We start from the raw sequence: 13,208 nt of genomic DNA, 5'->3' as shown, positions 1-13,208 counted from the left end.
AATGAGATATATAGGGTTTGTAAACAGAAATCCGATAGATTCCTAAAAAATTCATTTATTTAAAATTCACCGTCAAGTGAATCCTGGGCTCACAGAAGAGTCTTTGTACAAAGAGTTGTCTTTTTTTATACAAAATATGACATGCCTATTTCCTAATATTTTTATGTATACATATACCTGGCTGAGAAAAACGTTGTCGTCTTCCGTTACATCGAAATTCCAATTGGAAGACCAGCACAAAGTAGAAATGAAACGGGGCATGAAAGGGTATCTCCGGAGTTGCGCGAGCACGAATATCGGATCGATCAGTTCGCTCGTGTCGACGCATTTTCAATCCGTTGATGTCGCCATGCTCGAGGAAACGTTCGTTCGAGCGATCGACCGATTCGCCTCGGTCTCTAACGAAATTAAGGTGACTGTACAGCCGCGCGTTTCAACGGGCATGGCACGAAGACACGGACTTCGAATCGAGACTATCGGAGCTATCGAATCTATCTTTTGATTATAAGGCGTAGTGGTCAATTTTTTCTTGTTTTTTCGTATGAGTATTATTTACACGATTACTTAACGACTACGCGGCCCATTTCGGACTCCTCTATGTACAAACAAACGAGTATTATTTTAACTATCGATCGACCGACGATCGAAACGGCAAGTAACAGTCGTATATCTGTGCTTAAAAAAATATCGCGCAATCGCCTCTTTTCCGCAGGTCATACGTTCTATACGTTAGGATCGTTGCGCGAGTACGAGAATACGGAATTATCTACAAACGTTCGTTTCGATTCTACAACTAGACGCGTAAAAGAGGCGTTCGTGTCTATCACGGCGGAAATAAAAAAATGTGCACTTTGGCACCTTCGAGAATCTCGTCGAAGGTCAGTCAACTTAAAGTCTCTATTTTATACACACTGCGCTCATACTGCAATCACACGAAATCGGGTATACGTTAACGACGCTTTCAACGCGATAAACTCCGATTAAAACATTCCCTAAAATATAACTCGCAACTTTCGAATCGACGCTGTCGAATATACGCGATACCGGATCCAAGATATAACGGGACTAATACTAATATCTGACGCAACGCGACTATGATTTCGATATACCGTTAGATCCTTAATTCAGCGTCGGTAACTGGAATACCTCTATTGGCACTTTGACCGGACCTTTGAGTGGCAGGTGGCACCAAAGGACTGATACTAGGACTTCTAGTGGCGAGAGGAGATAAGGACGGAGAAAAACTCGGGCTAAGGGCCGCCGATGGGAAAGTGGAAGCATCGTGGCTGATCGGAGATCTTGGAAGAATGCCCCTGGCTAACGCGGGAGCCGCCAACGACCTAGGAGCAACGGAAGTGAGCAATGGCGGGGGCGGTGCTTTATGTACAGACTTGGTCTTGCCGCTGCTTCCGGAATTTCCGCTTTGAACGCTAGCAGCGTCATCTTTCAGCCTGGCGATTTCACTGAACACGTGAGCAAGTGGTTGATAATGAGGACCCCAATCCAGCAGATAGTCCCAATTGTAGGATCCAGTCAGTTCCTCCTCGCTATGAACAATGGAACTTAGGGATCCGTTCATCGATGGACCTCCAGGAACTTCTAAACCCGACATCGGTCTTCCAGGTTCCCCGATTTTCCCATAAATCAAGGTGGCGATATCCGCTTCGGTAGCGGCCTCGTCCTCGAACAAGTGTAAGCTATCGAGAGGCAGCGCTTCAGGCGGTCTTCTCGGAGTACCAGCCGGAGGGTCGACGATGCCTAATCTGGCTAAATATTCCTGAGTATTGTGAACCGAGAGATCACTGGCCGAGTCTCCAGTCTGTTGGCCTTCGTTGATCATTCGAATCTCTTCGTCTTCTCCGTCGTCCTCGGCCGAGCCCCTGCCAGACGAGCCGGACTGATCGCTGCCGGACAATTCCGAAGTCGCCTGTTGCTGCCCGGATTGACCAGAGGTACCGTACGGTGGTATCTCGTCGTACTTTGGGGGTGCAAATTGACAAGAAGCAGCGCCGCTACCACCATTGCCGTTCCCAGAGCCTCCGTTTCCTCCTGCACCTACCCCGGCAACGCTTCTAATCGGTATAGTATCGAAGGCACTCGGATCCACGTAGCTGTTGGACGCAGTGGCATTGTTCTCCCCGTTTAAACCCGGTTTCGTGCCCGGTTTCTTATGCCTTCGATTTCGAAGATGAAGATAGAGGAAAATAGCACCAAAGGCGACGACCAACAGAAGCAAAGCGATTAATAAACCTAACGCCCAATCGGCTAGACCCCCGGTCGCTGCGACTGCCATGTTAGACCCAACATCGTTCGGGGTAGCCAAAGCTGTCGCGCCTCTAGCTTCGTTCACGTCGCTATCATCCGTCAAAGTGATTTCTACCACTGTCATGTTCGACAAAGAGCCCTGTCTACCGGAACTGGCACTGACCACTAACCTCGACGATTCCTCCACGTCCATATCGATGTGCACCAGCTTCTGCTTCACGATCAACGCGCCTGTGGTGCGATTCAGTTTGAAATAAGGATGTTGCGAGGTCAGTTGATAAACAACTCGTCCGTCGGGACCTTTGTCTCGATCTGTTGCTGTTACGTGGCCGATCACCGTTCCAGGGATCACCTGTGCTCCGTTTCTAATACCGAATCTGTACATTCTTTCTGTGAATTGTGGGTAAAATTCATCTCTGGATTCGATCTCCACTCGGACTCTGACGGCTGCCGTTCGGCCACCTGTATCGGTTGCACGTAGAGTGAATGCGTATCTGTTTCGCAGCTCGTAATCGAAGACAGCGCGCGTCGTCACCGTGCCGGATTTTCCATCTACAGCGAACAATTTCCAGCTATCGTCGATATCGGAAAATCCGGTTGCCGCGGCAGATACGATGGAATAGTTCAAAGATCCAAATATACCGCGATCCAAGTCCGAGGCTCGCGCGGAAAACACGATCGTCCCGATCGGTTCGTTCTCTCCGACGAATTCCAGATATTCAGAGACTGGGAACTTGGGTGAATTGTCGTTCACATCCTCCAGGTGAATACGAAGCCTCGTCAAAGCGCACAGAGGAGAAACTGGATCGCTGTCGCACGCCATGACCACTAGATTATGAATGTCTGGTTCGAGATCGCAGTCCAGGGTTGCGTTTACTTGAACAGCGCCGGTGGTTTTGTCCACGCGAAACAGGCCACCGTCATTACCGGAAGTAATTTCGTACACTAAATTCGCAGCCACGCTGCCAGCCAGATCGTCGTCCTTGGCGCGCAACATGGCCACCGTGGTACCGCGTGCTGCGTTCTCTTTGATCGATACTTGATGAAGATCCTCCAAGAAACGAGGGTAATTATCGTTCACGTCTTCCACCGTAATGATTACCGTAACAGGTTCGTCTCCTACCAGCGACCCGGTTGTCATGTTTTCGTTCTTGGAGCCTAGTCGTAAAACGTATCTGAAAAATTCATAACCCTCGTTAGTACCAAATTGGAATTCCTACGAAAACGTTAAAAATCGATCGTCCTTACTTGTCTTTCGTTTCTCTGTCGAGCGTTTTGGAGAGAATCAATTTGCCTCTGGATATTTCGAACGTTCCGCTGTCATCGCCGGCCACGATGGCGCCGTCCAAAAGGTCCACGTCGGACAATCTCATCAAAGTGGTGCCCTTCAACGTATTTTCTTTTGCGGTGACCTTGTACTCTTTGCCAGGTAAGCTGCTCTTCAAGCTGCTCAATCGTACGACGACGGAACATATGGACGAGGCCGGTGGCTTGCCGTAATCTTCCGCTACGATGGCCAACTCCACCTCTTTGGGCAAAGGTCTTGGTATCGCGGTACGATTAACCGTCAGAACGCCGGTTGCAGGATGCACCGAGAAACCTTTGGTAGCTTTCAGCAGATAATATCGTACTCGACTGTTGTCCTCTGTAAGATCGTCGTCGGTCGCGTTTACCGTCAGAATTTCTTGCAAGTCCCCTCTTCCTTCTGCAACAAAAAAAAAAAAAAAAAGAACGATGAATGTGAGAAAGAGAGAAGGAGCTATCGGCCGTAGGCAACCGTACGAACTTTCCCTATATCGAGAGTACGATAAAGCGGAATGTAGATGAAAAAAGCTAAGTATTTGCACCGACGTATTGGGAATCGATCGTCGGTCGCTTCGGGAGAGTACACTTGAAAAAGCGTGCGGGACAAAGATCGAGGGATCATGGGCGCGAGGTCAAGTACCCTCTCCACCTCTTTTTGTTGGAGGTACCACGTCCTCGAGCAGCACCACCGCCACCACCAACTAAGTTCTTTCTTTTCTTGGTAAAGGAGGAGGATAAGCCGTCCTGACATCGGGCTGAACGGAAGTATGAAATAATAACCAGTTATATAAATCGCTCGGGCGAGCCGTGGGGCCAGCAGGATGGAGCAGCTCCGCAGCTACAAAAATCATTTCGATGCGTTTCAAATCGTCGGATAACTCGGCATTAATGTGCCAAGTTGCGACCTAAAGCGAAAAAGGAAGACAAAGAAGAAAGCTGGAATGAAACAGGAGAGAGAAAGAAAGACGGGGAGGAGGGGAGGTTGAAATAAAACTTGGTAAACGCGCACCCCCTTGGGGATGTCCGAGGTGAGGAGGTAGGACGACCTCGGAGGAAAGGGAATTTGAACCGAGAAGTGACAGGTACTCTATAATTATTGCGAGACGCGTATGACCGTGGAGTATGCGTGTTCGCATCACGATTTGCAGTGGGACGAATTCTTATTACTGGCCGAGCTTCATTAATCCCACCTTCTTTTCGGAATATATCCTGCCTTCCTCAGACAGTTTAATACGATTTTGATAATCGCCAGATTAACCCGTCTTCCTCGTTCGTTTATCACGATATAAATGATCTGCGCACAATTCCTCCTTAGTGAGAGATCGGAAAGAGTGTCAGCGAGAAAATTAAACCTTGCTCGCCTATTCTCTGGAAATCCCGCGACGAAATAGCCCCACTAAAAGCGGCGTCATCGATCAATTGCGGAGGAGAGTATTTTTTAAAACGTCGCTCTTGACTTTCCCACTCTATTTACGAATCTACGCGGCGAAGCCCGAGAGGAGACGAAAAGAAAGATGCAAATTCGCGAGGCAGTCACCATCGGAGCTCCCCCCTTTCAACTCTTTCCACGTCCACCTCCTGCCAATCCAGCCTCCCCTGTCACCCCTCTGCCGCCCACCCAAATGCACCATTAGGCGCGGGCCTATGTATTTTTAATAAGTTTCGAGAGTCTTCGAAGCCGGCGATCTCGGCCGGCGGTTGCAACGAAGGCGGCTTTTCGGCTGCCTCGCAAACGGTGTCCTCGCGTTTATTTATGTGCGAGGCGTTCGCAATTCTCCTCGTCTCCCTTCTGCTTCCTCTCCCTCTCCCTTCCCCTCCCCCCTTCGTCCCTTCCCCATGCCGTCTTTGCCATTCCTTTTCACCCGACCCCCTTTCTCCCTCTCTATTCTCTGCTCGCTGTGTGCTCCCTTCGGCGTTCGAGTAGCTAGCTTTTCATCGATCCTCTCCTTCATCCTTCCATTCTCCTTTCCTTTTCGTCGTTTTCGATGCTCGTCTCCCCTCGTCCGGCTTCTTCCGTTCTCTTCGCATCTCTTTTCCGCGCTTTATCTTGGCGCGGTGTCAATTCGAGTTTGGAACACGGGCAACAAGACAACGTGTGTCTACTAAAAACCAGTTTTTAAACTCGCGTTTATTTCGCGCCGAGAGACTTGCCTCGGGCCGTCGTCGTCCCCCTCGACGTCTTTCTCTCCCTTTCCCTCGTTTCTTCGAGCCTCTTTCGTCCGCGATTCCTTCGACGGAATATTGACCGAATAGATTGCAACTCGTAGCTATGTACAGTTCACTGCGATCTCTTCTCCTTCAACGTTCACACGAGTCTATTACCTTCGCTTCGCAGGAAACTGTCCGATCAGGTTGGTACGGTACGTGGCGAATTCCGATTCGCGGATTCGAAGAAAACGGCCACGAAAATTACTTACCAGGCAGCGTGGCGATGTAAGCGGATTGCTGGAACCGTGGAGCGTTGTCATTGAGATCCGTGACACGAACTATCAAGTCCGTGGTCGCCTCGTGAACACCGTCGCTGGCGATAACTTGCAAGCTGTATTCCGACCGTGTTTCGGCATCCAAACGTCTTCGGAGAACGACTTTGCCTCCGTATCTATCGATACTGAAAGGACCAGGGCTGGTCACGTTACCAAATCGATAGGTCAGAGCCGGGGAGCTGTCCACGTCGTTCGCCGTGATGGTGGTTAAGACAGTGCCAACCGCGGTACCTAACGCAAAACATATCGCAAATGAAATTCAACTCGTTAGAATTTTACTGAAATCGGGAGGAAAATATCGTTAAGTTCGTCGACCGACACAGAACGTTCGCTCTTGATGAACCATTTAACTGGAACATCGAATGGCAGCCAGTTCATTGTGGTACAATGCCAGACTCCGTTGTTACTGATGAATGGCGTCGTTATACGGGCCAACCCGCTTCCCTTGATCTTTTTATTTTCGGCCAGAAGCCACTTTGTCACCGCCAGACGATCATGTGCGATACGTATACAGAGTATTATATATATATATAGAGCGGTGTTGCAATCTCGGCCGAGCCAGACCGAGCTCTTCCGCGAAGTTAAAGACAGTTCGAGGGAGTCGCGTTTAAAATGCATTGAATCCTTACTTATCGGCTCTCTCTATCTCGCTGGTGCTAAGAAGAACGCTTGGCGAAGATTTGGTCTGCGGATCGTAGGCGATAATCTGCAGTTTGCCGTGAGCAAATTGTGAGAGAGCTATCTACGAGCGGCCACTGGATATTAGAAATCGGCCCTCCAAACAAAAGTATCGTCGTTACTGTGAGGAACGATAACGTTTAAAATAGAATTTCGCGAAACGATAGAGACTGGAGAGACATGAAGGACGAGCAGAGCGATACACGCGCCGATAAAGGAATTATTTTGCGATGAAATGACGCGTTCGAATGACTCGGGGACTAGTTGGCACGCGGCAGCGTTCGCTCGTAAATTTCACGGGTGATCGTTAAAGTCGTGTAAATCGGTTTCGAGAGCGGCCACGGCCCTGAATGAACGCGTGGCTCACACTGTACGAGCTCCGCGCCGCGCCATGCCGGTAGTGTTCCTCCGCCACGCCGCGCGTCATGCCACGGAAGTCGAAACAAAGATCTCTCTATCGGTGGACGTTCTCGTCCGCGTTTCCGTTTCTCTCTTCGAGCCCGCGATATTCCAAGAAACAGGCTGAGAGAGCAGGCAACCAGCACGTGGTAAAACTCGTTGCTCGCGAAATATATAAATTCACATCGGGTACTACTCGATCTCCGTAAGTTATATCGCGGTAATTCTGATTACCGGAGGTCCTCGGTATTCGCGGATTGGCTGCGTAAATACGAATACGATGTCGGAGATGTGCTCCTTGTACGGAAAATGCGCTCTTCGGTGGTCTACCATTGTTTCGATTTCTCGTGTCAGTGCCACTTTCGGAACCGATACGATCGATGCTGTCGATTAAATCCTCCTTTGGATACACGTGTACGTGTGCAGCCGCGTACGTGTTCCCATCTAGCGGACGCGAAGGAAGGCCCTTCAGGAACAAAGGCGTGGGCTATCAAACATCGGCGAACCGCACCTCTCGTTTTAGGCCGAACGATAATTACATACGCCACGTTCACCGGGATAATTAAAAACAATTATCATGCGCTTCGCTAAAATATGAACGGGCCCGACTACGAGATCGTTTTTCATTAGCGCGCGGTTCAATGAAGTAATCGTGTGCTCGATTTCATCGATTACTTTATGCCACGACCAAATTTTTCGCAATCGATCGATTCGCAACGGGCGCAGACACCTTCATCGAGGCCTCCCACGTCATTGTCAAAGGGATACGTAGTCAAACCTTTGAGGCGATAATAAGCACGTAAAAAGGCTGCCACGTTTCTGCATATTTAACACGTTAGGCGATCGCGCTATTTAAATTCTATCGAATGCTGCATCCTCAATAGGCCTGCTATGTAGTAGTCTGGTTTACAGCGCGTTCAAGTTTTACGATGATACAAAGTAGATAGCGATCTCACGTTATTCCGTTCGCGTGAGAGCGCACGTTATTTTGCGTTGAACCTTAAAAATGTACAGTAAAAATCAAAAGGAAGACCGATAAGACAAGAAAAAAACAACGAACAATCAAAAAGAATACAACAAAAACGTGGACGAAAGAAGAAAAGAAGAACAGGAGCAGGAGAAGGGGAAGTACTCGCATATACTAAGAGCGGAAGGATGAGAGGCACAAGAGAACGAAGTGAAGAATACGAAGCGCGTTTAAATCTCGTCGTTCGAAGACAGCAGAAAGCGCAGAGAAAAAGATATCAGACTATTAGAAAATTGATCTATGTGTAGCTTTGATCAATTACTTTCACATACAGTCTGTTCATCTATCCTTTACATTCTATCACCTTCTTTCATGCCATGTTCTTTAACATTTTCATCGTTACTCCAGTGAAAAAGCAGGTCTGCTCAAAAGGGTAGCAACGCGAGAGCGTTTACGCGTTAAACTGGAGGCCACCTTCGCTCGGTGCTGTTCCATTGAATCGTATCTGTCAATGGGGAGCAATATGAAACGAATGCGAAGGACAAACAGCGTGGAACAACAGGAAGAACGAAGACCGCGAACTATTCAAACGGGCGTTCGCAGCCTCGCCTAAGTTATGCAGATTGTTCCGAACAGTTGGACTTTAATGCCGGCATAAATCCTTTCCCACTTAACTTTATACTTTGAGAGTAGTATGCACTCCTACCTCTGGTATTTGTGTCCCTTTCTTTTTTCCATTACTCTTACTTTTCCCCTTTCTTTGATTCCATCTCCTTTTCTCTTTCGTACACTTGCGTTCTCGAGCGTTTCGCCTCTCACAAGATACCCTCGGCTTTGCCACGCGGAAACATCTCTTTCTACTTCCGACCAACCGATCTTTCAACAAAGTCGTTTACAACTTGAGCGAATCGATGCTAACGAATTCCACATAAAATAGAATAGTAAACGAATATGAACGTTCGATCGTTCTTTTCGAAGAGCGTCTTCTTTATTTCAATCCATTAGACGATTATGATAAAAAAAAACAAGATCGTTATTGAGCGCCATGTTGGTCGTGAAGGAGCTAATTGCCGGCCGCACAACGTATCGAAATTAAGGAGGTGTACGCGTATTCGTGTTTGCCCGTAATTTGTTCGCGCACGATCGCGATCAGATGAGACAAATAATCGGTGATTAACCTTCGCCTCGACCGTACGCTGAGAAGAACAAACGCCATAATTGAACTATACGACCGGCATAATTAACTCAATGACATTTATATCCTATCTTTTGCTATCCTCCTGACCTTAATTTAGCGTCGTTAGTGATAATTAACGTGGCTTACCTTCGGAAACGGAGATGATACTGTGCTCTGGAAAAGTTGGTTGATTGTCGTTGATATCGATCACGCGGACGCTGAGAGCAGCCGTTCCAGTCAACTGAGGATTTCCTTGGTCCGTCGCAATTATCGTTAGTCTATATTTCTCTCGTATTTCACGATCGAGAACGATATTGGTTCGAACTATGCCACTGTATGGTGGACTGATGGTGAATGCATTGTCCGGATTACCGTCAACGATGTGATACAAGATTCTGCTGTTCATCCCTTGGTCCGCATCGCTGGCCGAAAGCTACGCAAACGAAACACGTGTATTACACGCCTCTACTTTACAAGCTAGTGGAAACTTTTACTTATTGTTAAGATATCGACGTTAGATTTTTACCTTAACGACAAAGTCTCCTTTGACGTTGCCTTCCAGGACCGTTGCCGAGTACTGTGTTTGAGTGAAAATCGGTGGATTGTCGTTGACGTCGGACACCTTGACTACGACCTTCACGTATGCTTCCAAAGGATCGGGACCGCTGGTTCTAGCAGCTACAGCGAGCACATGCTGCGAACTTTCTCTAGGTTTCTCCTTGGATTGCTGTCCTTCCAAAGATCTACCCCATGAATTCGTTCGACTGTCATCAGTTTGTTCCTCCGCTGGTTTCACCCTCATATCGGTCCACAATTCTGCGTCCAACCTAGAGGGATCATTCACGCGTAACAACCCGGTATCCTCGTCGATGGTGAACGTGCCAAAGTCGTTGCCCGATCCAAGGGAGTAAGAAACGTGTTGCCTCCTACCGTCCGATCGAACGGCCGAGACTTGGATCACTTCGGTGCCAGCCGCAGAATTTTCCTGAATAATAACTTCGTACGACTCGTTTTGAAATTTCAACACTGGCGCCAAATCGGCGAGATCTCCGACTTGCAGTTCGATCAATCCTCGAGTGCTTTTCGGTGGATTTCCCTTGTCCCTGGCCAGCACCTCTAAGTGATACGTTTTACCGTTATCCTGCGACAGGGATAACGCCGCAGTAACGGCGCCTGTGCTTGGGTGTATCCTGAATTTGGGCTTCTCTTGCTCGTGCAGAAAGGAGTAGACCACTTCTCCATTGGGACCGTCGTCGGCGTCGGTCGCCACTACTCGCAGAATGTTCTTCTCTGGCTGAGTGCCGATCGACACGCGGGCACGAAAGGGATACTCGTCGAAGACAGGGGCGTTATCGTTGACGTCGCTCACTCGAATCTCGACCGGGATCGTGGTACTTCTGGCGTCGTACTTGCCGCTGTCCGTAGCTACCACCACGAAGTTATAGGAACTTTGACGTTCGCGATCCAAGGGGCTGCGGAAAACAAACGGGCTAGAGATATTCGATGGATTGAACGAGTTGCGAAAATTCGCGATAATTATGGACAAAAGGGAAAGGAAGAATTTTTTGGCGGGACGGACAAGGCGTAAAGCTCGGTTACACTAGCGACTGGCGAAAATTACGTTCGGTTCGAAGCTCGTTTCCCTTGCGCATCAGATGCATCTTTAATTCTGATTTACCGGTCAATTGACGATTGTTCGAACCAGGAGAACGGGCCGGATTTAAGGCGGAAGGTGGCAGCGCGGCGTAGCGCGACGGCGAATAGCTTGTTTGTCTGACGGAAGCCTTAATCGTGCACAGCGATCTTGTGTAATCCACGTCCGCCATTACCATAACTCTGCGGATCCTCCATGGCGGCTCGCTGGTCGCCGTTTCGTGTCTTAAATCGCACGAAAGCCGGGGGAGGTTGGCTGTTTTTTCGCCGTTACCACTGAGCGAATTTAGCGTCCCAGTCCTCGTGAGCTATACGCCTCGAGAAATCGCTATATCGACTTAGGGCTCCAACTCTCTCCCTCCTTTTCCGGATTTCTACGCCTCCTCAGCTGAATAGTTCAGCGCGTTTTTAAACATCTTTTTCCCTTTGGCCGGCACTCTTGCCGCTATCTAGAATTTACTCGCTAGGAGGTATTGCTCTCCTGCTTCGATACATCCGTGGAACCAAACGGCGCGACGTCGTCTTTATCGCGCATGTTAATTCTAATCTAATTATACTATCGTGGCAAATTTTTCGCTCGACCCACGACTCGAATGCATAATTTGTTGCCATTGGAAGTAACCGTTTAACGAGTAACATTCAATTGTCGGGTATTTTTTCTAGAATTCCGGTCAGATAGCAGCGATAAAGCGAGTCAGGGGTAATTTATCGTATCGTTGGACTTTGTCTTTATTAGCCGCTTGGAAAAGTCACGCGAACCTTGCGAATTCGCGAGCCGGCGATAAGCACCGGCTGAGCTCGACAATGTCTTTGCCGCGTATGCACTGCCTGCTTCGTATGTGCACGTAATAACCTTTAACGAGCGTGGAATAATAATCGTACGCCGGTAGCGCGCAAAATCGACGCGGTTATTTACGATTTAACCGAGCAGAGCCGAGAGTCGACTCTCGCTGCTGACCGTCGCGCCGTGCGATTATACGAGCGCGGCTATTTTTATTTACACCCTGTAGATGCGAGATAATATTCTTCGAATCGCTTCTGTTTGAAAATCATCACCTCCGCTATGATGATGTCGCGTCGATATTCACGAGATTCGTACCGCTATGGTTCGATTAATCGTCATGCGCAACGTTATCAATACCGAATCGTCGTTCCTATTCAAGTTAGTTATCAATCCCATCTCTTCCGGGTGGTCCTGGGAACGAACAAGGGGGGAACTTTTATACACCTACTCGTAGTGAACCTCCGCGCTGCTAAACCCGCTCGGACCGTCGAGGTAACAGCAATAGCAACAATACAAACAACAACGCGATACAACCACGCGGTTGGTGACTACCGATCGAGAAGAGAAACGAGCGCCGGCAGCAGCCGCGATGCGATCGACGGAGAAAGAAAGTTCGTCCGAACAAGTGGTGGGAGGAAAAAGGGACGGAGAAAGAGTCGCAGACAGAGATCGCGAAAGAGTGGCCCGACCGGGATCTGGTTTTGCATATCAGGCTTTTTGCCGGCTGAAATAATGCATTGAAATGCCACATGGTGCCCCGCTGAAATGACACACGGCTGTCGCGCGGCAAAAGTACGCTTCTGCGTGCCTCCTCCCGACTACCGACACCCTTCATCCTATAGATCTCCCTATTTCTCGGCTTGCTGCTTGTTTGCCTTTCCTTTTTTCTTCCTTCCTTTTCCTTTTTCTTTTTTGCCTTCCTCTTCTTCTACTCCTCCTTCTATTTTTTGTCTCTTTTCAACGATCCTACGTACCCGTCTGCGTCTCTATCGAAAACGGAACCAGCACGGCCGGTATCATTCGATGTCGTTCCGACGAACGAGCTAACAAAAATATAGAAGCTTTCGTTTCGCTGGGGATTACGCGAGTAATAACGCGGCAAGATTCGAATGGTGACGAGGTCGAAGTTCGTGAAACTCTCGGTAAAATTTAATTAACAGTGTTCGACCTTGATAGAACGGAAGCTACGGAAGGTCTAGAGATTTAACGACGTCTCGCGATACGAGTTTATTGCGCGCATAATCGCACAGGGCATAGAAGAGAAGGACGAGAAGGGAGACGAGGGCGAAGAAAGGAGACAGGAGAAGGAAGAACACGTTGATCCGTGCCGACGGGTTATGCATATGGAATCAACTAATCGACCACAGTGCATCGTTCGCGAGTCGCATCGACTGACTTTATAATTTTACAACGTTCCTAGACCTTCCACCTCCTTCCATCTCCAGCACCTTCTTGTCCAATGGTTCTTTTTCATTTCTGTATCTTACCCGCTCCTCC

General features: G+C 48.6%; 1 protein-coding gene across 2 annotated transcripts in view; it reads right to left on the bottom strand.

Moving 5' to 3' along the window:
- Window positions 1-35: 35 nt before the first annotated feature.
- The window catches only part of LOC132910172 (protein dachsous), a 214,198-nt gene continuing 201,025 nt past the window's right edge, over window positions 36-13,208 (bottom strand). For both annotated transcript variants that reach the window (XM_060965691.1, XM_060965692.1), the window contains exons 13-17: window positions 9,801-10,746; window positions 9,422-9,707; window positions 5,988-6,284; window positions 3,514-3,970; window positions 36-3,440 (exon numbers count right to left, since the gene is read on the bottom strand). In XM_060965691.1, coding sequence (XP_060821674.1) covers window positions 1,112-3,440; window positions 3,514-3,970; window positions 5,988-6,284; window positions 9,422-9,707; window positions 9,801-10,746 — 4,315 coding nt within the window. In that variant the 3' untranslated portion in view covers window positions 36-1,111. The remainder of the gene's footprint in view (window positions 3,441-3,513; window positions 3,971-5,987; window positions 6,285-9,421; window positions 9,708-9,800; window positions 10,747-13,208) is intronic.

Source organism: Bombus pascuorum, chromosome 8, assembly GCF_905332965.1.
Source record: "Bombus pascuorum chromosome 8, iyBomPasc1.1, whole genome shotgun sequence".
Classification (NCBI taxonomy): Eukaryota; Metazoa; Arthropoda; class Insecta; order Hymenoptera; family Apidae; genus Bombus; species Bombus pascuorum.
The sequence above is the reverse complement of the archived record's forward strand: the minus strand, read 5'-3'. Positions and strand labels throughout refer to the sequence as shown.